General features: G+C 43.4%; 1 protein-coding gene across 1 annotated transcript in view; it reads right to left on the reverse strand.

The window, feature by feature from the left end:
- Window positions 1–24,135, reverse strand: part of HID1 (HID1 domain containing) — a 109,408-nt gene that overhangs the window by 30,650 nt on the left and 54,623 nt on the right. Inside the window, exons 5-8 of the mRNA XM_073587959.1 lie at window positions 17,298–17,404; window positions 15,934–16,053; window positions 1,558–1,780; window positions 1,423–1,479 (exon numbers count right to left, since the gene is read on the reverse strand). Coding sequence (XP_073444060.1) covers window positions 1,423–1,479; window positions 1,558–1,780; window positions 15,934–16,053; window positions 17,298–17,404 — 507 coding nt within the window. The remainder of the gene's footprint in view (window positions 1–1,422; window positions 1,480–1,557; window positions 1,781–15,933; window positions 16,054–17,297; window positions 17,405–24,135) is intronic.

Below are 24,135 nucleotides of genomic sequence, written 5' to 3' on the forward strand. Positions count from 1 at the left end.
CTATGCCATTAATTCATACTGTTTATTACCCATTTGTTAGATATATCCTTCTCTGACATATATACTGTAGCAAAAGGCTTCTACTATAACTTATCCCTTTTACGACCTTGGGTTTCTCCATTTTTGCGTTTTCGTATTTTGCGCCCTGTCTTCCCAGAGCCATAACTTTTTTAATTTTCCATCAATATGGCCGTGTGAGGGCTTGTATATTGAAGGACAAGTTGTACTTTTTAACGACACCATTGGTTTTACCATATCGTGTACAGGAAAAAGGGGGAAAAAGTTGGTTGTGAAATTGAACTTTGGCAATTTCAATTGTTTTTTTACCATGTACACTAAATGCTAAAACTTACCTGCCATTATTGATACCATTTTGGAGTAGATACGATCTTTTGATCGCCCATTATTGTATATTATTCCAATGTTGCGGCGACCAAAAAAACTTTTAGCCATCAGATTAATTATTTTTACATATTGATAGATTGGGCTTTTAAGATACCAAATATGTGTATTTTTTATTTTCACATACTTCAATAGTCTCCGGATGATCACCTGTGCTACACACAGCAGGGCTAAAATGATCACCTGCCATGAACGTCAGCCACAGGATGGTGCACATAGTATTCCGGCAATGACAACCACAGGGATCTCCTACAGACTTCGGGACGCCATGCCAACCCATCGGCGACCACAGTCATGCGACAAGGGCGCTGATGGGTGGGATCAGTGACGCACTTCCGGCGCGGCAATGTTAAATGCCACTGTCGGAGATTGACAGCGGCATGTAACATGTTAACAGCCTCGGTTGGATTGCGATTCCACCAGCGCCAAAGCCCACATGGAATGCAGGGACATGACCTAGGAGGTACCTCTACGGCATAGATTGTGAACTTTGCCATATAGGTATTCCCCAGTTTTTACTTGTTTCTGTGGTGTCTCATTTTGTCTATGTAAATACATATTTTTTAATTTGTGTATGTATTTATAACTAATAACAATGTATAATGATTTTAACGGTTGTCATTTTTTTCCCTTTATTGACGTTAAGTAAATCTATACTACCTAACCAAATAATTGTATGCTTTTAGCCTGGGAGAGAGATCACGTTAGTTTAGGGTCCAGCAGAGAGTGCACACCTTGTTGCTGGCTGTTGGGCATACATGAATTGGCCAATTTATGCGCCAAGTACCTTCGTCTTTCAACTTATTTTCAAGAGCAGCAATGCAATTCCAATTTCATGTATTCCATGTTTCCATACTATAGCATTTCAGAGTGAAGCTTTAAATTGTTAGTTACATATAGAGCGGCTCTCTTAGCTTGCACCTGTTCACATTTGTCTTTCTGTTTGGAGGGGATGGTCAGTCTTTTGATATTTATAAATCTATACTATAAACACCAATCCAGTATGGAACACCTTCTTACCTCCTCCCTGTGGATCCGTGACAGATAGTTCACAAAAAGATTGTCTGGTGCTGGGCTCTTGAAGAGAACAGTGAACAGTATTAGTATGTAAGCAGGAGTTAGGAAATAAAAGCATGGCGTAATGAAGTTACATACTTCACTCTCGTCCATGGCAGTGCTAGTGGTAGTCCCATCCATGCTGGGACTAGATGTACTGGTGGGGTCCGAGTCCAAGGTGACAATGAGCAGCTGGGCCGAGACCTCGACCAATGGTTCTCGTGAATCCCAGAAAAGCAAATGGTTGTAGGGAATCCCATAACCAACAGGGTCATATGCACAAACCACATTCAGGAGGGATGTAAACAGCGGTAGTGCATGTCTGCAGAGAGAAAAGAAAGCAAAAAAAAAAATTAAAAGGAATAAAACATTTGCTAAAAAGAAATTATCTTATTTCCCTCTTTATAAAATAAAAAAAACTGTCAAAATCTGTGCGAGAAACACTTAGCCATTATTGCTCCAGAACTAAAGAGTGGTGGGTGTCTTGTATCATTTATAATTAAATATAGTTTATAATGTGTGTGATATGTGCAGATAATATTATTGGAAGAAAAACTGTAGGGGAACTTAAAGCGCACAAGACCATCGGGTGATACCCTCTTGGGTGCAAGGAAAGTAAAAGGAAGGTGCCCTCCTGAGCAGGTTGGGTGCAGGCACAATTCCAATGTACACCTGAAGATATCGGCTGCTGCCTAGTGGCTGGGGGTCATCTCCTCCAGGATAGCTGATCAATTGAGACAATAATATGGCATCGGGCTGCGCTGCTGTAATAAAGAATCCTTGGGACCAAGATGAGCCAGCCGGAAACCAAAAACTTGTGACTCCTCTTGGTCCCAAGGGTTCTTCATTTCAGCAGTGCAGCCCGATATGGGCTTATCGTCCTAACTGGTCAGATAATATTATTGTTGCATTAAAATTACAATGTTAATTCATTATTTTTAATTTATGTAAATGAATATTGAAGAAGCCCTCCCATTAAGATATTTTGTTACTAAATCTGTGACTGTGTATGTAATGTATTGTGTATGTGCTAATAAACTCATCTACCACTGCCTTCTCAGGGATCCAGCGCCATTCTGCTCCTTCTCTCAGTGGCGTCACCACTCTGCAGACTCTAAAGGTCACACTGCATTCTGTGCGACACTGGATGTGGCTTTTCTAATGTAAGTCTATGGAGAATCAGAACAAGGCTCCATAAGCTTATATTGTAAAAGAGACTTCAGGCTCACACATAGCGTGATCTAGAGAGTCAGAAGAACAATGATGTAACTGAGAAAAGGAGCAGAATGGCGCTGGATTCTGGAGAAAGTGGCGGTAACTGAGGATAACCCACTGACACTACACTATATACACATTAAAAAAAAATAAAAAACAAAACCCTTCCTGGGAGTGCTTCTTTATAAAACAACCAAATATTTATTCTTTAAGGAGTCTGATTATGAGCTTTCTGTTAATATATGGGCCAGAAAGAAGTTAGGGGACTCCAGTCTGGAGACAGATCTACCATACTTTGGATATACGCTAAAAGCAGAAAATTTGCATTTTTCTTGGCTTCTTTGCCTTCAACTCTATGATTATTGATAGACTAGCTATATATTTATTCTTCTGTAATTCCTTCCCAATCAGTATCTCCATCACTGAAGCAATAAACACTAGTTGTAAAGAACGCTGGGTGATTACTCAAATAATTTGATTTGTCATCTCAAATGATGCACAACCTTGAGTTTTCATCATAAATCGCAAAATCAATATTATTCCCTCCTCAGGGGCTATTAAAAAGGTTTGTCCACATAATAGTTGCTTAATGTGTCCAGGGAGGTGCTGCCACTTCTACATCTCTCTAAATACTGTTCCTTCTATTTACAGCTTAGGTTGGCACTGCCAGTTTGGGTATTGTTCTCTCCATCCTAAGCACCCGAGTTCTAGATTACCCACCCACCTACGATGTATAGCAGTTGTCTGTAACCCAGGGTACTCAGTTATGGAACTACAACTCCTTATATGCACATGCTAGGGTTTGTAGTCCCACACCCCATGAATCATGTAGAGCACAGAAAAAGAAAAAACAGTCTAGGTACTTTTCCACTATTCAAACGTCATTTACTTTTTTGGCCAATATTCTACAGTGAGTGCTTATTGGGCATCCTTGCATCCCTAAAAGGGGAAATCTCCTGGAAGATTACATATCCATGTAATGCTGAGAGCCAGTGGAGGGCACCAGTGGTGACTAAGAGGAACCAATGTTAGCGAGAGTGAAGGACTCAAGTCATAGAATCATAGAATCGTCGAGTTGGAAGGGACCTCCTGGGCCATCTGGTCCAACCCCCTGCTCAAAGCAGGATTCGCTAAATCATCCCAGTCAGATGTCTGTCCAGCCTCTGTTTGAAGACTTCCATTGAAGGAGAACTCACCACTTCTCGTGATGGTGGCAGCTGGTATCAGGGATGAAGCTGCTCAGTCATGGCCAGAGTTAGGCTGAGCTCCAACAGCCAAGTAAATGGGGATGGCAGTGATAAGAATACATCCAAGGGACAAGGATTCTGTAGGTGGTGTAGATGATACAAATACCACCTTGTAACCAGTGGGGCACCACCAATCACAAGGGTATACCTCTTCATAGAAGTGGCTTCCTTCCTCGACTGCAGGAGTCAGGATGACAGTCAGAATGCTAGCTCTAAATCAGCAGGGTCTGAGGGAAGGCAGTAGTAAAACTGAGATTAGAATTATAGGCTGTATCACCCAGCTATAGCTGGAAGTATGAAAAATTCATGTTAGCCGGACCAAGCTCCTATAATGGATTGCAATGTTGGTTAATCTACAACTGTACAATGATAGAACAGAATTCTCAAAATTTTGATAGGTCATCAACATTTTCTGCTTGGACAACCTTCTCAACATTCAGTCTAAGAATCTATGTATTTAATATAGGATTCAGGGAGCCTAATAGCTATTAAAATGGTTTAATACTAAAACAAAACAAAAAATAATTGGACTTCAGAGACATCATACATTAGTTATCTGTATAAATCTCTAGCCATTTAGATTTTTCCTGTCATGTCATTACAGAAGCCACGTGGCCACATGTACGTTACCGTTTAAATATACAGCGGGTGAAATAAGAATTGAACAGGTTACCAATTTTCTAAGTAAAGGTGTTATTCACATGAAATTCTCATCTGATGTCGGTTACAACCTATCCAATCCACACAGGCAAAGAAATCACACCATAGATGTCCATAAACTAAATTATGTTTAATAATGAGAAATAAATCCACTAAAATTGTGAAAAGAATCAGCATAGGGTATTAATCCCTTAACATCCAATGACGTGAAGTGTCCATCATCGTGTGCCTCCGCCTGTTTGCTGCGAGCTCTGGCACATGGCAGCTGATCTGATCAGCTGTGATTCGCCTATAACAGCCATAGGTGGAATCATGTTAACATGTTAAATTCCCCTAACAGCTGCAGGTGGAATCATGTTAACATGAACAAGGGGGCATTCTCTTCATTTGGAGGAAAGACAATTTCTGCACCAGCATAGAAGAGGGTTCTTCACGGTAAGAGCAGTGAGGCTCTGGAATTCTCTTCCTGAGGAAGTGGCGATGGCCAACTCACTGAATGAATTTAAGAAAGGAATGGATGCTTTTCTTGTGAGTAACAGTATAAAAGAGAACAAATAACAGAATATTATAGGTAGATGGTTGACCCAGCTTAGGGGAAGGAATTTTTTTTCCCTATGGAGAAAATTGGCTTCTACTCTGTGGGTTTTTTGCTTTCCCCAGGATCAACAATGCAGAACAGCTGCACTAAAAATAGGCTGGACTAGATGGACATAAGGTCTTCCCTCAGCCTTCAAAACTATGTTACTATGTTACTATGTAACATGTTAAATGCCGCCGTCAATCTGTGACAGTAGTATTTAACATGCTCGCGCCGGAAGCACGTTGCAAACCACACCCATTGGCATCACTGTCACATGACCACGGGTTGACGATAGGTTAGAATAATAACCTGGGGTCTGCAGCAGACCCCTGTGGTTGTCATAGCCGGATTGCTATGAGTGCCGCCCAGCTGTCGACGCTCCTAGCAAGTGAATATTTCTGATACATAGAGCAGGGCTGCAGCCCTGCTCTTTGTAGGACAGGCGATCAGATGATTGCAGCGTCTAGTCTCTCATGTTGACTACTGAAGCAAGTGTAAAGTAAAAAAAAAAAAAAAAAAGTCTTTAAAAATATTAAAAAAGAAATATAAAAGTTTTAAATCACCCCCCATTGACCCCATTCAAAAGAAGACTAAAATAAAAATTAAAAAAAAAAAACATCTTTGGTGTCAACATGTTCAGAAACGCCCAGTCTATCAATATATAAAAAGAATTAGTCTGATCGGTAAATGGCATAACACGAAAAAAATCAAAAACACCAGAATTAAGTTTTTTTGTTCGCTACAACATTGTATTAAAATGCAATGACGGGCGATCAAAAGAACGTATCTGCACTAAAATGGTATCAATAAAAACATCAGCTCAGCATGCAAAAAATAAGCCCTCATCCAACCAAAGGTCATGAAAAATTGAGAAACTATGGGTCTCAGAAAATGACAACACAAAAACTTTGGATTTTTTATTTCGTCACTTACGGTAAGTAAAAAAAAAATATATACAATTTTGGTATGTACAAACTTGTAATGACCTGGATAATCATAATGGCAGGTCAGTTTTAGCATTTAGTGAACATGTTAAAAAAAAAAAATTAAATACAAATTGTAGAATTGCACTTTTTTTTCGCAATTTCATCACGCTTGGAATTTTTTTCACATTTTCCAGTACACTATTTGGTAAAACCAATATTGTCATTCAAAAGTACAACTCGTCCCACAAAAAACAAGCCATCACATAGCCATATTGCCGGAAAAAAAAATAATTAAAAAAAAAAGTTATGGCTCTGGGAAGAAGGGGAGCAAAAAAACGGAGAAGCAAAAATTGAAATACCCCTGGTCCTTAAGAGGTTAAGTACGCTATTTACAAATTGCCTAAGGGACATAAACCCCAACTAAATATTCTTGAATAAAAATAGAACCTCTTTATTTCATTAATATACAGTTGTGGCCAAAAGTACTGACACCCCTGCAATTTTGTCAGATAATACTCAGTTTCTTCCTGAAAATGATTGCAAACACAAATTCTTTGGTATTAATAACTTCATTTATTTTGTCTTACATGAAAAAACACAAAAGAGAATGAAGCAAAAAGCAAAACATTGATCATTTCACACAAAACTCCAAAAATGGGCCAGACAAAAGTATTGGCACCCTCAGCCTAATACTTGGTTGCACAACCTTTAGCCAATAGCATAGTTACTCACCAATAACGGTGTTTCTCGGACCCCATGACAGCACCACGGAGAGAGGGGGTCCGCCCATCAAGGACAGGAACCTACAGATAAAAAAGCAGCACCTCTCCTCCGCCCCCAGTTGGTTACAGAGCATCGGAGGGTCTCCCGGTTAGTTAACAACAAAAGTATATACTGTACATAACATTATAATATTGCATATTATGGAGAAGCCCCGTGTCTAACAAAAACACTTTACACACATTAACTCGTGCTCACCGCACACGTGAAAGGGGGGGGGAATAAGCCGGTGCTGTCATGGGTTCCGAGAAACACCGTTATTGGTGAGTAACTAAGCTATTCTCTCTCACCCATGACAGCACCACGGAGAGAATTTCAGAGATTGGTAGCTTAGGGAGGGACCACCGCCTCAAGGACCATTCTCCCGAAGGTCAGGTCAGATGTAGAGGCTAGATCTAAACGATAGTGCCTGAAAAAGGTAGAAGGTGTTGACCAGGTGGCCGCCTTACAGATCTGCTCTATTGATACCTCTGATCTTTTTGCCCATGAGGTCGCCTTTACCCTTGTAGAGTGAGCTTTTAGACCCTCCGGGATGGTATTCCCACTGGATGAATACGCCAGGGCAATCGCATCCCTTATCCACCTTGCTAGGGTACCCTTGGATGCCTTGAGTCCCTTCCGAGGTCCCTAGAAACACACAAAGAGAGACCCTTCCTTCCTACATTCCTTGGTGGCCTCTAAGTACTGAACTAGGCACCTCTTCACATCTAGGGTGTGAAACTTTTCCTCTCCCCTATTCTTAGGGTTTGGGCAGAAGGAAGGAAGGACTACTTCTTGTGACCTATGGAAGTGTGTTGACACCTTAGGTAGGTATGCTGGGTCAGGTTTTAATATGACTCTATTGTCCAAGATTTTAGTGATCGGGGGTATCGCTGACAAGGCCTGAATATCGCTCACTCTGCGAGCGGATGTTAAGGCCACTAAGACTATAGTCTTTAATGATAAGGTTTTCAGGGGTGCTGACTGGATGGGCTCAAATGGGAGCCCTGTTAGGGCAGACAACACTAGGTTTAGATCCCATGATGGTAATTTTTGGGTGGTTATTGGTCTAGATCTGGCTGCGGCCCTCAAACCGTGCTACCCAAGGGTTGCCCGCCACATCCTGGTTATAAAGGGCGCTTAGAGCCGCTACCTGTACCTTCAACGTATGTCGCCAGCCCCCTGTTCTAACCCTTTTTGCAAGAATTCGAGAATTTTGTCGATTTGTACTCCATCCTTAACCCCTACCCCTGGATAGAAATTTCCTCCAAGTTCTACCATAGGCCCTGATTGCGATCGGTTTTCTACTCTTTTGTAGCGTGGAAACCAGGTTTTCTGAGAACCCCTTCCCCCTCAGCAGTGTCCTTTCAAATTCCATGCTGTTAAATGGAGGTTCACTGCCCGAGGGTGTAACACGGGACCTTGGGACAGAAGGTCGGGGAGATCTGGTAGAACCCAGGGGTCGGTTATTGACAGTATTCTCAGCCAGGAAAACCAGGTTCTTTTTGGCCAAAACAGGGCTATCAGTATCATTCGTGCCCTGTCTTCTCTGACTTTCCTTATTACTGCTGGGATGAGAATGGGCGGCGGGAAGGCATATATTAGGCCCTGTGTCCACGGAAGCATAAACGCATCCAGGGTCCGGGGATTCCCCCTGGGGTCTAGGGAACAAAATGCTTCCACTTTTTTGTTTTTGTGGTCGGCAAACAAATCTATGTCCGGGGTCCCCCACATTTTTCCGATCTTCTGAAAAATGGACTGTTTTAGAACCCACTCCCCTTGATGTAGCTGGGTGCGACTTAGAAAGTCTGCTGTCTGGTTCTCTGCTCCCCGTATGAGTAGTGCAGATAGGGATAGTAGGTTTTTCTCGGCTAGCGTGAATATTTCGGAGGATATGTTCATTAGTGTTCGGGATCTGGTTCCCCCCTGATGATTTATGTAGGCCACCGTCACCAGATTGTCCGAAAATATGCGGACATGATGGCCCCTTAATATCGGTAGAAAGTGTGTTAGGGCGTAGCCTACTGCCAACAGTTCCTTTTGGTTCGAGGAGGCTTTTAGTTCCTGACCTCCCCATTCCCCCTGAGCCACCCTGTTGCTCATGTGTGCTCCCCATCCCTTGGGACTGGCGTCCGTGGTGATTATGTGTGTGATATTTATCACCCAGGGAATCCCTTTGGACAGGTTGTCTCTGTTCCCCCACCAAGCTAGGGAAAGAATAGTTTTGGCGTTTAGTGTGACGTGACCTTCCAAGTGACCTCCTAATGCTAACTGGTTGGCTAATACATCCCATTGGAGATCTCTCTTATGTAGCTGCGCCCACTGGCAGGCGGAGAGGGGCCCTAATAGTGACATTGCTTTTCTTAGCTTCATGGAAGGGTTCTGTGTCGCTCTTGCTACCATCTGAGCGATTCTCTCTTTTTTGTGATCTGGTAGGTAACACTCCTGGGTGTTTGAGTCCAGAGTCAGGCCTAGGAATTCCTGGACTTTTCTGGGCTCCAGCCTTGATTTTTTCAGGTTCAGGAGCCAGCCGAGGTTTTGTAGAGTGGCCATCACTCTGTCCCTCTGTTCCCTGCATCTTTGGGCCGAGTTGCTCACTATTAAAAATGTCATCCAGATATGGAACTATTAGAACATCTTGTTCTCTTAGGTGAGCCATCATCTCTGCCACCAATTTCGCGAAGATTCGCGGAGCTATCGAAAACCCAAATGGCAAGGCCCTGTACTGAAACTCCCTTACTTTGCCTCCTATGGAGACCGCCAGTCTGAGGTATTCTCTGGAGTCTTTGTGGATGGGGACGTGATAGTACGCGTCGCTGAGATCTAATACTACCATGAAGCAATGTGGAAAGAGAATTTTGATGGTCGACTCCATTTTGAATTTCTCGTTTTTGACATAATCGTTTAGCCTCTTTAGATTTATAATTGTCCGGAATGTACCGTCTGGTATGGTTACTAGAAAGAGAGGCGAGTAGAACCCTCTGCCTTTCTCCCGTGGGGGAACCTCCTGGAGGACCCTTTTGGTCAATAGGCTTATGACCTCTTTTTCGAGGGCTTCCTGTTCAGACGCTGATGATTTTAGTGGGGTCACTATATATTTTTGAGGTGGGAGAGAAAGTCTATTCTTAACCCTGATCCTATCAGATTTAGTAACCACGGGTTGTTCGATATTTTCCTCCAGGCTGTGAGAAAAAAGCTTAGCCTCCCTCCCACCCTGGGTGAACAGTCACTTGGAGGGCTTTTTGTCTCGGGGAGAGTTACCAAAGAAGAACCCCCTGTCTCTCCTTCTGTCGTCCCATTTCTGCTCTCTCAGGGGTCTCCTCTGAAAAAATTTTTTGTTCCGAAAGGACCTTTTAAAACCTGTGGGGCCTGTAGGTCCTAAATTTGGGAATCCATTCTTTTTGTCCCCCGCCTTTTCGAGGATGTCATCCAAAGTCTCTCCGAAAAGGAATTTCCCTTCACAAGGGATGGCACATAGTTTTATCTTGGCTTGTAAATCCCCAGGCCAACATTTAAGCCACAGCGTTCTTCGGGCTGCGTTTGATAGGGCTGCCGTTTTGGATGACAACCTTACCGAATCAGCCGATGAGTCGGCTAAGAAGGCCGCCGCTCCCCTTATCACTGGAATAGATTCCAGGATCTTCTCCCTGGGCATACCTTCCCTTAGGCTGTTTCTCTAATCCGTCCACCCACACCATGAGGGCTCTGGAGGTACAAGTTGCCGCTATTGCTGGCCTAATATTTCCTCCTGCTGATTCCCAAGTGCCCTTGAGGAAAGTATCAACTTTTTTGTCTAATAGGTCCCTTAAAGTACCCATATCCTCAAAGGGGAGTGCAAATTTTTGGGAGGCTTTGGCGACTGCCACGTCTAACTTCGGGGCTCTATCCCAAGACGTGGATGCTTCCTCATCGAATGGGTATTTTCTTTTAAGAGAGGAAACCGTGGAGTTCTTCCTATCTGGTCTCTCCCATTCTTTTTTTATCAGGCCCTGTACATTTTCGTTCAGCGGAAATACTCTGCGCCTCTTTTGGCGTAGTCCCCCGAACATTATGTCCTGGACTTATCTATCTGGCCGAGGGTCTGCTACCCCCATGGTAGACCTTACCGCCTTCACTAGCATGTCAACCTCATCCAGAGGAAAGCAATGACGACCTTCTGTTTCCTTATCTGAGGATGACGCGTCGGTGCCTGAGGTATGTGATGTAACTTCCCCTGACGTCGAGGCCTCTGACTGGGAGGCTACTATTGTGTACCTTTTCCTTCCCCTTTCTTTGTGTTTTAGGGATGAAAGGGCACTTTGAAACTCCGAACGGATTACCGCTCTTAGATCCGAGGCGTAATCCGGCGTTTCATCACAAAGAACTTCCTGAATGCAGGAATCGCAGAGCTTTTTATCCCAAGCTGGTGGTAGCGGTCTGCACAGGTGGGGCATTCCCTGTTCTTTGTTTTTTCTTTCTTCTTTCCCTAAGGGAAAGAAGTCTATTTAAAATGGGGGACATTCACGTAGATCACTTACCCCGTTGTGCGCGGATGCAGATACCGGTTCGGAAGGTGGATTCGGATCCCTCACGGGCTAATCCACGGAAGGTGACTTGCTCCTCGCAGTCGACTTGCTCCGCTGCGTGGAGTGGCTACTGGACCGGTCCTCGCCGTCCTTTTCTTTTTGCCGGCGATGGTGGTGTTGCCTGTGCTGCTGCTGCTTGTGCTGCTGCTTATGCTGCTGCATTGGCTGCTACTCGTGCTAGTCGCTGTCCTCCATACTTACAGGACGCTTCCAGCAAGGAGAAATTACAGCGTCCTTTTTTTAAATTTTCCCGGCCGTGACGTCACTTCCTCTCCCAGCCTGTATGCTCTGTGCCCCGGGGAGCTCGCATGCATCGACCACGGGGACCCGGAAGTCGTCTCCTCCATTTCCGGGGCAGCGCCATATTGGTACACCTCTGTACCGCGCGCTGCCCCCGCGTGTACCGGCGTCCCTCCAGCCCCATTCTCCTTTTCGGAGCGGCGGCTCGGTCCTCCCCGCCCGCTCACCCTGTACAGCCCCTTGGCTACAGCGGTGGCGGCTTCAGGTACCGACCCCGCCGCGACAGGGGCCTCCCTGCTGCTGGTGTACCGGACGAGTCGGCCCTGAACTCCTCTTCAAAGGTAAGCTGCTGCTGCTGGCTCCACGGGTCACCCATCAACGACAGGAACTCAACTGGGGGCGGAGGAGAGGTGCCGCCTTTTTATCTGTAGGTTCCTGTCCTTGATGGGCGGACCCCCCTCTCTCCGTGGTGCTGTCATGGGTGAGAGAGAAAATAACTGCGACCAACCGCTTCCGGTAACCATCAATGAGTTTCTTACAATGCTCTGCTGGAATTTTAGACCATTCTTCTTTGGCAAACTGCTCCAGGTCCCTGATATCAGAAGGGTGCCTTCTCCAAACTGCCATTTTTAGATCTCTCCACAGGTGTTCTATGGGATTCAGGTCTGGACTCATTGCTGGCCACCTTAGAAGTCTCCAGTGCTTTCTCTCAAACCATTTTCTAGTGCTTTTTGAAGTGTGTTTTGGGTCATTGTCCTGCTGGAAGACCCATGACCTCTGAGGGAGACCCAGCTTTCTCACACTGGGCCCTACATTATGCTGCAAAATTTGTTGGTAGTCTTCAGACTTCATAATGCCATGCACACGGTCAAGCAGTCCAGTGCCAGAGGCAGGAAAGCAACCCCAAAACATCAGGGAACCTCCGCCATGTTTGACTGTAGAGACCGTGTTTTTTTCTTTGAATGCCTCTTTTTTCTCCTGTAAACTCTATGTTGATGCCTTTGCCCAAAAAGCTCTACTTTTGTCTCATCTGACCAGAGAACATTCTTCCAAAACGTTTTCGGCTTTTTCAGGTAAGTTTTGGCAAACTCCAGCCTGGCTTTTTTATGTCTCTGGGTAAGAAGTGGGGTCTTCCTGGATCTCCTACCATACAGTCCCTTTTCATTCAGACGCCAACGGATAGTACGGGTTGACACTGTTGTACCCTCGGACTGCAGGGCAGCTTGAACTTGTTTGGATGTTAGTCGAGGTTCTTTATCCAACATCCGCACAATCTTGCGTTGAAATCTCTTGTCAATTTTTCTTTTCCGTCCACATCTAGGGAGGTTAGACACAGTGCTATGGGCTTTAAACTTCTTGATGACACTGCGCACGGTAGACACAGGAACATTCAGGTCTTTGGACATGGATTTGTAGCCTTGAGATTGCTCATGCTTCCTCACAATTTGGTTTATCAAGTCCTCAGACAGTTCTTTGGTCTTCTTTCTTTTCTCCATGCTCAATGTGGCACAAAACGACACAGGACAGAGGTTGAGTCAACTTTAATCCATGTCAACTGGCTGCAAGTGTGATTTAGTTATTGCCAACACCTGTTAGGTGCCACAGGTAAGTTACAGGTGCTGTTAATTACACAAATTAGAAGCATCACTTGATCTTTCGAACAGTGGCAATACTTTTGTCCACCCTCTTTTTTATGTTTGGTGTAGAATTATATCCAATTTGGCTTTAGGACAATTCTTTTTGTGTTTTTTCATTTAAGACAAATAAAATGAAGATAATAACAACAAAGAATTTGTGTTTGCAATACTTTTCAGGAAGAAACTGAGTATTATCTGACAAAATTGCAGGGGTGTCAATACTTTTGGCCACAACTGTAGGGTTAATGTGCAATATTGCAATCATAAAGGTTTACATTGGTCAATTAGGAATAGTTTCCTTTGGTCCAAGAGATACAAAATGAATCTCTATTTTATACTGATAATTATTAAGCAATCAGATAAATAATGAGAGACCATTCATTTGTAGACTGACATGGTTTACATATTCAGAGGCTGTGAAGACTAGGTAGTCCCTATGGGGATACAATTACAGTATTTATAAGACGTAGTGTTTGTTATGGTCTCTGTTATAGTAATTCCCTGCTGGGATCTCATTAGAGAGAAAATATTTATTTGTCACAGTTTAATATCTGTCCTTTTCAAGACGTAGTTACTTGGCTATGTCTGAATTCGATGTAATTCACTTCAATAGTTCCCTACCGGGGTTCAGTTACAAATAAGGACATATTCTCACACTTAGACACTAAGATGTCTAACTCAGTGTATAATTTCAAGGGTGACTATGAACCCACTGAAAAATCACATCATTATGGTGCGTCACTCCTGAGATATTTGGATTCTGACTGACTCTAATCCTCTAACACCAATTTCTCTTAGAATCCAGTCACTGTGCTAGTATACCCTAGTTATTGGTATTTCCCTTGTCATATCTGTAAACTCGTAAAGAGCTGGATATTGACATAAAGGGCCACTTAATATGGTGGTAATGGTGGTTTCCGAAAGGAGCCACTCCTTGGCTGGATCCTTCCCTGGAGGAAGATCTGGCTAGTCCCGTGTTTGAGACTCTTAAATGAGTCTCCACGGACTTTATTTGCATATTAGTATACCCTAGTTGGACACAGGCTAATGAAAATTGCCACCGCTATTCTACATAAATTCCTCACTGAATAAACAATGATGGCTCACTCAATGATCCTGTGGATTATTACATACTGTCAAGGCATAGGTTGGCCGCGGACCAGCACTTTATTGCTTGGTGTGATCATTTAATTACATGACGTTTGCCAGTGCCCTATGCTGAAAAACAGCCCCTAAACATGATGTTTCCACTTCCAAGCTTTGCTGTTGCTATGGTGTTTTTGGGGTAATATGCAGTGTCTTTTGGCCGTCAAACATAGTGTGTATTATGGCATCCAAAGAATTCAATTTTGGTCTCACCTGACCAGACTATATTCTCCCAGTATTTCACCGGCTTGTCTAAATGTTGTTGGGCAAACTTTAAACGCGCTTGAACATACTTTATGTACAGCAATGGAATCTTGACTGATAGGCATGCATACAGGCCATGGAGATTTAGTGCATTAGTTATTTTTCTCTGACACAACTGTATTTGCTGATTTCAAGTCTTTCGGTAGCTCTCAACAAGTGATCCATGGCTCTTGGACAACTCTTCGGATAATTCTTTTTACTCCTCTGCCTGAAATCTTGCAGGGATTTAGAAATTCTTTTGTAACCTATGCCATCAGTATGTTTTGCAACAATAAGGTTGTGAAGGTCTTGAGACAGCTCACTGATTTTACCCATCTTGCGATGTTTCTTGTGTGGTATCTTGGTAATAAGACACCTTTTTTTAGGCCATCAGTTGAACCAGCTGATATGATTTTTCACTAAGTGGCAGGATTGCTTTCTAATTACTTATAGATTTCAGCTGGTGTCATGACTTTCCATGGCTTTTGCACCTCTCTTTCTTCAGGTGTTCAATACTTATTTTTCACCTGCTATACATGATATTCTAGAGTCACATCTGTCTGTAACAAAAATGAAAAAGCAGTGCTTTGTCTATCGCACGAAAAACAGCCGCATAAGGGAGAAACTGTCATTTTCAAGGAAATAGTGCTGCATGCAAACATTTCTGTGGGTTTTTGAGATATGCAAGATAAAACATTAATTAGGGAATAAAAGGAATTCCCATCAGTAGGGGCACACCTATAAGTAGTGCATCATACGTGGGCTCTGGAGTCTGCACATTCCCCAAAACTCCATCTAACCCATATGAGGAGACAAACACCACCAACATGAGTCATAGATAGGATGCCCTGTTATACATTTCAAACTGTGAATCAGACGCTTCAAGCACAACCTCTGTCCATCAATAAAGTCTGCCTGAAATAGCTGCTTATAATGGACAAAAAACTGTAGTTAACTACCCAATAAATGCTGATTAGATGCAGTTAGGGGCTGCCTATAATGCATGGTGTGATGTCTGTAGAGTCAAAAAAATGTGCACGGCCTGTAAATTTGGTCACTCTACTACTGCCATCTCCTTCTACCATCAGGTCCTGCCGACAAAAAGAATTAACATTGACCTGTCCAATTTTATAAACGGTCACTATGAACCAATCCACGATCTGAAAGTAGAGCATTGATTTATCACTTTTCACTCGAAGTTAAGCAGTTTCCTGACAACTCTGTACTATTCCCACAATCCTATTCTCATTTACATACCGATTTTCCGTGGAGCAGAAGAACTGCACCCATGGGTTGGTTGAGCCACTGTTCTCTGATGATGGTGGAAGATACATTGCTTCAGAGAAACATGTCAGTAGGAGTTTGAGAAGTTCAGTCCTAATAGGAAAAAAGGAAGAACACTTTAATTTTATAATCTTTTGGGATAAATAATATTTCACTACTGTCTCGGCTCAAGAAAACTGCCACCTAAACTTGTAAGACTTGGAGAACTCTCTTCCATGGTGTCACCAGGGCCTAATCGTCTGTTGGAAGATACCAACTGGCCCTTCATTATTACTAAACGATACAGGGAATCAAATATGTAAGTATCCTCGTCAGTTAAGAACAGGTCAGGAACTCTAACAAGGTCCTTTAAAGGGAATCTGTCACCCCTTTTTTTGAATATGAGCTGCCGGCACAGACATCAGGGGCTCATCTACAGCATTCTGTAATGTAACCTGAAAGATAAGGAAAAAAAAAGAGTTCGATTATACTCACCGGGGGGGTTGGTCCGGTCCGATGAGTGTCGCGGTCCGGCGCCTCCCTTCTTCTAACAGTGCTGTCCTCTTCTTTCCTTTCCTTCCTGTCGTGGCTCCTGCGCAGGCGCACTGCTCTGCCCTGTTGCCCGGGAGAGGTCCGCAACACCCATCGGACTGGACCGCCCCCCCCGGAGAATATAATCTAACTCTTTTTTCTTATCTTTCAGGTTACATCGGGGGCTTAGATAAGCCCCTAATGTTGGTGCCGGCAGCTCATATTAGAAAAAAAGGGGTGACAGATTCCCTTTAAAGGCTCAAAGATGACTGTTAGAGTTATTACTTCTAATTGGTGGCATTAGAGACCTCTAAAGAGGCTACTTGCAGATTTAAATTCACTGGTGAGCATGGCATGGTCTACAAGTCCCTACACCAACTTGGCACTCTCCATGAAGAGAAACATTACCCTTTAGGCCCACTGGGCTTTAAAAACATGCTTAGCTGATAAGTCAATTGTGTATTTGGGATTATCTAGCCATAAAACAAACATTTCCCCATCAGAGCAAATTCCTCTTATTGTTTAGGCTTTGTTCACACTTTCTCCAAATTTTTTATTTTACATTAAAGGACAAAAAAAGAAGAAAAAAAAAAAAAGAAAAGACAACCGAGGCCAAATTCATCATAAGATGGAAATGAATCGCCACTGACCTCCGCCATTGTGCCCATCATTTTGATAGAAAGAATAGGTCTGAGCATTGCATTATTTTTCCTGTCATATGATGGAGCCTTCTCACAAAAGTGTGAATAGAGCATATTTCATAGAGGTCCTGCTTTAGGTATGGTTGCCTTTGCAGCTGTCTTACCACTGGGCAGATGATCACCTACCTGTTGAGATCATGTGTATGGTTGGGTGCTGGAGAGTGAGCAAAGCCAACACCAGCTTCCCAGATGTACTCACAGCTGTCAAGAGTGTGAATGTCTTCTGATGTATCCTAAAGAGAAGAAATAGTCAAATGTGACCGAAAAATGCAAATACCCCAGGAAAAAAAAAACAAAGACAAAATCTAGTAAAGAAAAACATGCTTGCGCCTAAGGGTATGTGCACACGCTGCAGATTAGCCTGCGGAATTTTCTTCAGAGAATCCGCATCTCTTGGCAGAAAATGCAGGGTAAAATGCTTGCGGTTTTCCAGCGGAATTGATGCAGATTTTAGTGCGTTTTTGCTGTGCGGATTTGGTTTGTGAACTTTCTACCTTGAGGCTCTGGAGGAGAGAAAAAGAGAGAAAGAGAGAGAGACAAAAAGAGAGAAAGAGAGATAAAGAAAGAGAAAGAAAGAGAGAAAGAAAAAGAAAGAGAGAAAGAGAAGGAGAGAAAAAGAAAGAGAGAGAAAGAGAAAGAAAGAGAGAGAAAGAGAAAGAAAGAAAGATAGAAAGAGAGAAAGAGAAAGAGAGATAAAGAAAGAGAGAAAGAAAGAGAGAAAGAGAAAGAAAGAAAGAGAGAAAGAAAGAGAGAAAGAGAAAGAGAGAGAAAGAGAAGGAGAGAAAGAAAGAGAGAAAGAAAGAAAGAAAGAAAGAAAGAGAAAATGAGAATATTTTGTAATGTGCCAGAATGGAAACCGCAGCTGCAGATTCGCAAAAATAATTGACATGCTGTGGAAAATAAAACACTGCAATTCTGCGCTGAATTTTCAGTAGCATGTGCACAGCGGTTTTGCATTTCCCATTCATTAACATTGTGTGCACTCTGCACTGCGGATTTGAGGCAATTCCACGCATCCAAATACGCTGCGGAAACGCATCAAAAACCACAACGTGTGCACATACAATAATGGAAATTCTGTGTCTACTGTGTGTTTTTTTTTTCAACATGTTTTATTGATTTAAAGAGCATTACGATAAAAGATAATCATACAAGTCTTGAAGTAACAAGCTATTTGACAGGTGTAAAACTCAAAATATTGGTTTAAAGAGCATTACCAAATAGTAAGTCATCCAGGTTTGAAGGAATCAAGCTTATTTGACAGGCATAATACTCATAAATGTTCCCCACCTCCCTTAACCCTCCCATCCTCCCCAACAAATAAACCCCTTAAACGACTCTGCATTTGATTAGCAATCAACAAGCTCAAGGAATAGGATTATGTCCGCTAATTTTCTGAAGAAGATACCACTGGGTGTTTTCAAAATGTGTCCTTAGTTTGTCCCTGGTGTCTTGAGGCAGTGATGGGATGAACAATGACCATGTACTTAAAAACTTCCCAGTCAATTTATTTTTATTTGTCAGGGTGTCTAACCAGTCCATTCGAAAAACATACATTATTTTGGAGTATATGAGAGATTTGGGTGGTGGCAATGGATTTAGCCAGTGTTTCAAAATGCTTTTTCTGGTAGCTGAGGCCCATATTATCAACATGGCCTTAAGATGTTTTTGGGAATTTGTGTTGAGAGCTGTCTAAAATATTAAATATTGCCCATTGCGGAGTCAAAGGAAACAAGATCCCACAAAGATTCTGCAGTTCGGTGTGGATAGACTGCCATAGTTTTTGCACTCTGGGACTTCCCCACATGTGATGAAATAGGTCTGTGTTTCCTGTCCCGCATTTGGAGCATGTGAATGTGCCCACTGGAGACAACCTAGACTTAATGTGTGGAGTAATATAAGCTCTATGAAGGAGTAATAAAGACATGTCTGCATAACTGCTGGAGGGGATCACCTTCCGTTGCATCAAAGTGGCAGCTAAGATTTCCCCAACTGTGATGTTCTGTATATCTTTAACCCATCGTACTGGGCCTGTCTTTTTGCCCTCCCATGACCATTGCTTACGCAACAATGTGTAGATACTGCTTGTTGAGGCTATCTGCAACCTGGCGGTCCCCTAAGGAAGCCATCCAAAACGTTCCTCCCTCTATCTCCAGCCGTAGTTGCTATACTTTTTAAAGTTAAGCTCCTTGTGTCATGATCCCAGTGCAGGTTTTGGAGCTGCACACCGGGGGTTAATGTCTGGAGCTCTGTGCAGGTTTTGACCTGCACACTTGGGGTTAATGATTGTGGCCTCTTTCTGGTTCTGGGAGAGCTTCATAAACCCCTGGGTAGCTTCAATCCCTGCCAGTTATACTTTCGCCTTTGGCCGAGTGTACTGACCCCCGTGTGCCTGTTTGTTGCTATAGCTTGTTTATATGGTTCTGACCCGATTCTGTTTCCCGTTGTGAGTTTGCCTGTTGATTTTGTACTGCGTTATTATCTGTGTATGACTCATTGCCTGTGACTTGACTACTCTCTGCTCGCCCCTCTTGTACCTTGCAACTATCTGTGTATGACTCATTGCCTGTGACCTGACTACTCTCTGTGTGTGACTCATTGGCTACGTCCTGACTATCCTCCCTGTCTATGCCCCTTGGTAACTTTGTCTCGCAGTTACTCTGCTAGGAATTGTCTTGCAGCTCCTAGCTCTGTGGAGTTTAGGCCACGCCTCTAGCAGTCACGTGCTTCAGGTCCTGCGGCTCTGAAGTACACATCTACTTGGTTGCTGCCCGCTCCACAGGTAGCTTTGAGCACTGTTCGCTTTACTCAGGACACGCACACTGGCTCAGTGAGTAAGTTCAGTGCGGTGTCTTTGACACCTTGCTTGAAGAAAAAGGAAGGGTTTATTTACAAATGTTGGGAAACGTTGTGATGCTATGTCAAATGTAAGCATGGAGAATCTATCATCTAATAGGTCAGCTGCCAAGATGCAACCCTGCCCGACCAGCTCAATGTAAGATAAGGGTGGTTTACCTCTCATAAAGCCCAGGTTGCCCAGAAAAGGCACAAAAGGAGAGACATTGATTTTCAGATGACATAGTCTCCTGCATTTCCTCCACATCTGTATAGTTTGCCATTAGGTGAGATGGTTTCCTATGTTCGCAATAAGGTCATCGTTGGCCATATGTTGTAATGCTGGTAAGGAGACATGAGGGCTTAATTGTTGGTCTAAAAGTACATTTGCGAAATGTGAGCTACCTCTTAACCAATCAATGGTGTATGCTGAGGTTTGCTGCTAGATTGTACTTACCAATGTCTGGGAAATTGATGCCACCCTCCTCCTTTGGGGTCTTGTAGTTTGATTAGACCTATAAGTGTACGCTTTTTGTCTCCCCAACTAAAATTCCTAAAAGCAGTGTTTAGAGTTTTAACATCCGCTCGTGACAACAAAATAGGTAGTGTTTGGAAACTATACAATAGTTTGGGAAATATTATCATCTTAATTAAATAGAAAAAGACAAAGTAGTGTTTCCAAGAGTTTAGAAGATTAAATGTGGACATACTTAAGGGTCTAATATTAATGTGGTATAAGGACGCAAAAACTGCCAGGAGATGGACACCAAATATTTGATAGATGATGTGCTCCATTGGAAAGGAAATGTCGAGTTATTTAATTTCCCTTGCTCAAACAGAGCCAGGGCCTCTGATTTATTATAGTTTATTTTAAAGCTTGAGCATTTGCCAAAATGATTTAGAGCCTCCATGATAACTGGTATTGCCGCATTGGGATTAGAGATGAATAGGAGTATATCGTCGGCAAATGCAGCAATTTTAAGTGAGGTGGAACCTACCTCTATGCCTCTGTATATTGAAGAATTTTGGAGAGTTCCAAGTAAAGGATCTAAAGCGAGGTTAAAAAGTAAGGGCGACAAGGGGCAACCCTGATGTGTTCCTCTCTGGACTTCAAAAGTGGAAGAGAGCATACCACTTATGGCCAGCCTGTACACCGGGCTTTTATATAACAACTTTATCACCTCACAGAACCATGAACCAAAGTTTCTAAACTCCAGGATATCAAGGAGATAATCCCATGCAACCCTGTCAAACGCTTTGTCAGCATCCAGGCTGACCACAATAGACTCTAAACAGCCATGAGATTTTCCGTAAGAGTTAGCTTCCAAAGCTGTCCGTATGTTGTATGTTATGGATTTACCGTGGACAAACCCAATTTGTTGAGGCAATATCAGGTTGGGGATTATTTTTTGCACTCTATTTGCTAGTATTTTAGTGAAAATTTTAAAGTCAGAGTTTAAAAGCGAGATAGGTCTATATGCTTCCACTAGTAAAGGATCTTTGCCCGGTTTGGGGAGCACTATTATGTCTGCTTCATTGAAACGGTCCGGGAGCTTCCCCGATCGAACCAACTGGTTAAAGACTTCACAAAGATGTGTCCCTATACTTCCTCCCAATATTTTGTAAAATTCATTGCTTTACCCATCAGGGCCAGGAGATTTAGAGAGCTTCAAGGAGCTAATAGTTTGGATGATTTCTGAAGGGGATATAGGAGCGTTAAGGGTTTCCCTATTGTTCCTCTGTTAGTAAAGGTGCCACCTCTGTTTGCATAAAGTTTAGAATATCGTTCCTCTCTCTCTTCTCCGCTATGTACAGGGAGCCAAAAAAAACGGATTACTTACGGTAATACTCTTTTATAGAGTCCACGACAGCACCCACTGAGAGAGAGGGGATCCACCCCTAGGAACAGGAAACCTACAGAGAGATAAAAGGGGCGGTCCCCCTCGCTCCCTCAGTTGGACTACAGAGAACAAGAGAAACCGCCATATATGCTTTAGCCAATTTGCTGGGTAAGCTATTCTAACCTATACGTCATTATATGTTTGCTATGCGTATCTACATATTAATATACAATTTCTATTCTCCCCCACCAGAGAGAACCACGTGTATACATATCTATTGAGGGAGGGAAGTGAGTGGGTGCTGTCGTGGACCCAATAAAATAGTATTACCGGTAAGTAATCCGTTTTTTTCTCTTCGCCACGACAGCACCCACTGAGAGATTTTCAGAGACAATCACCTGGGAGGGCCCACCGTGTCAAGGACAGATCTACCAAAGGCTAAGTCCTCGGAAGAGGATAAATCTAGCTTATAGTGACTATAAAAGGTAGGAGAAGACCAGGTTGTGGCCTTACACATTAGCTCAATCGGGACATCCACCCTTTCGGCCCAGGAGGACGATATGGCTCGTGCAGAATGTGCCTTTATACCCTGTGGTGGGTCTTCTCCTTTTGACGAATATGCCAATGTGATCGCGTCCCTAATCCACCGGGACAGCGTGCCTCTCATAACTCTGGACCCTTTCTTGTTACCCTGGAAGGAGATAAAAAGAGCCCTGCTCTGCCTCCAGGGTCTGGTCCTATCTAGGTAGGCTAGGACTGCTCTCTTCACGTCTGTCTAAGGTGTGATATCTATCCTCCTCTGGTGTTGCTGGGCTCTCATAGAAGGTAGATTTCTTAGGATCTATGAAATCTAGTAGCTCTTTTAGGAAGATAGGATGGGTCTGTTTTTAGCACTAACCTGTCCTGTGCTATTGACAGGAAAGGGGGGGATCTACCGACAGGGCCTGGAGATCACTCACTCATCTTGCTGAAACTAGAGTTACCAGTAGAGCAGTTTTCAATGAAAAGCATTTTATTGACGCCGAGTGTATGGGCTCGAAAAGGGCCTGTGTGAAGGCATCTAAGACTAGGCTAAGGTCCCATGTTGGTAGCTGAGGAATGTGGACTGGGTTCGCTCGCTAGCAAGCCGAAATAAATTGAGCCACCCACTTATTACCTGCAACATCGTAATTATATAAGGCCCCTAGAGCCGATACTTGGACCTTTAGAGTGTTAATTGAAAGTTTCAATTCCTGACCATTTCTGCAGGAATTCTAAGATGGCTGAGATAGGCACTTCACTGGAAGGCTTCGCTGAATGGAAAGCTAAAAAATTTAGCCACACTCTAGTATAGATTTTTGTTGTGGATTCCTTCCCACTCTGTAGGAGGGTGTCGATTAGATTACTTGAGAATCCTCTTAGTTTTAATAATTCCCTTTCAAACTCCATGCCGTGAGGCGTAGACCTTTGACCTGAGGGTGGCAACAGGGTCCTTGTGAGAGAAGGTACTGATGTAGCGGGAGAATCCATGGATCGGTTATCGACATTGCTCTCAGCCATGAAAACCACGGCCTCAAGGGCCAAAACGGGGCTATGAAGATGACCCTCGCTCTTTCTTCCCTTATTTTTCTGACGACCGTTGGCAACAGGTATCATCGGAGGGAAGGCGAAGGCCTGTCAGAACGTCCAGGGTGCCTGGAGGGCGTCGAGCAAGTCTGGATTGTCCGCCCTGTATAGTAAAGTGAACCTTTCTACGCACCTGTTGGCTTTTGTGGCGAACAGGTCTATCTGGTCTGCACCACCTGGCCGCTATCATCTCGAAGATGTGCCGGATGAGCACCCATTCCCCCTGATGCAGGGTATGTCGGCTGAGAAAGTCTGCTCTGGAATTGTCCACCCCTCTGATATGGAGGGCAGATAAAGAGTGGAGATGTAATTTGGCCATATTTAAAAAAATTTCCGCGACAGACATTAGCGGCCCTGATCGCGTGCCTCCTTGCCGGTTTAGGTAAGCTACTGAGGTGATGTTGTCCGATTGGATTCTTGTGTGGGATCCTTGTAGCTGTGGGAGACATTTAGATATAGCATAATATATCGCCTTTAATTCCCTCACATTAGATGAATCCCCTGCTTCGGCCTCGGACTACTGTCCCTGAACCATATCTTCATCTAGGTAGGCCCCCCACCCCAAGGGGCTAGCGTCCGTAGTGATTATCTTTGAGGGAACAACCAACCATGGATCCCCAACCCCCCGAGACATTGTCTGGTCATTTCTGATGATAGGGACATTCTGCCTTCCAACTATCCCT

Source organism: Dendrobates tinctorius, unplaced genomic scaffold, assembly GCF_039654945.1.
Source record: "Dendrobates tinctorius isolate UK_male_01 unplaced genomic scaffold, ASM3965494v1 ptg000103l, whole genome shotgun sequence".
Lineage (NCBI taxonomy): Eukaryota > Metazoa > Chordata > Amphibia > Anura > Dendrobatidae > Dendrobates > Dendrobates tinctorius.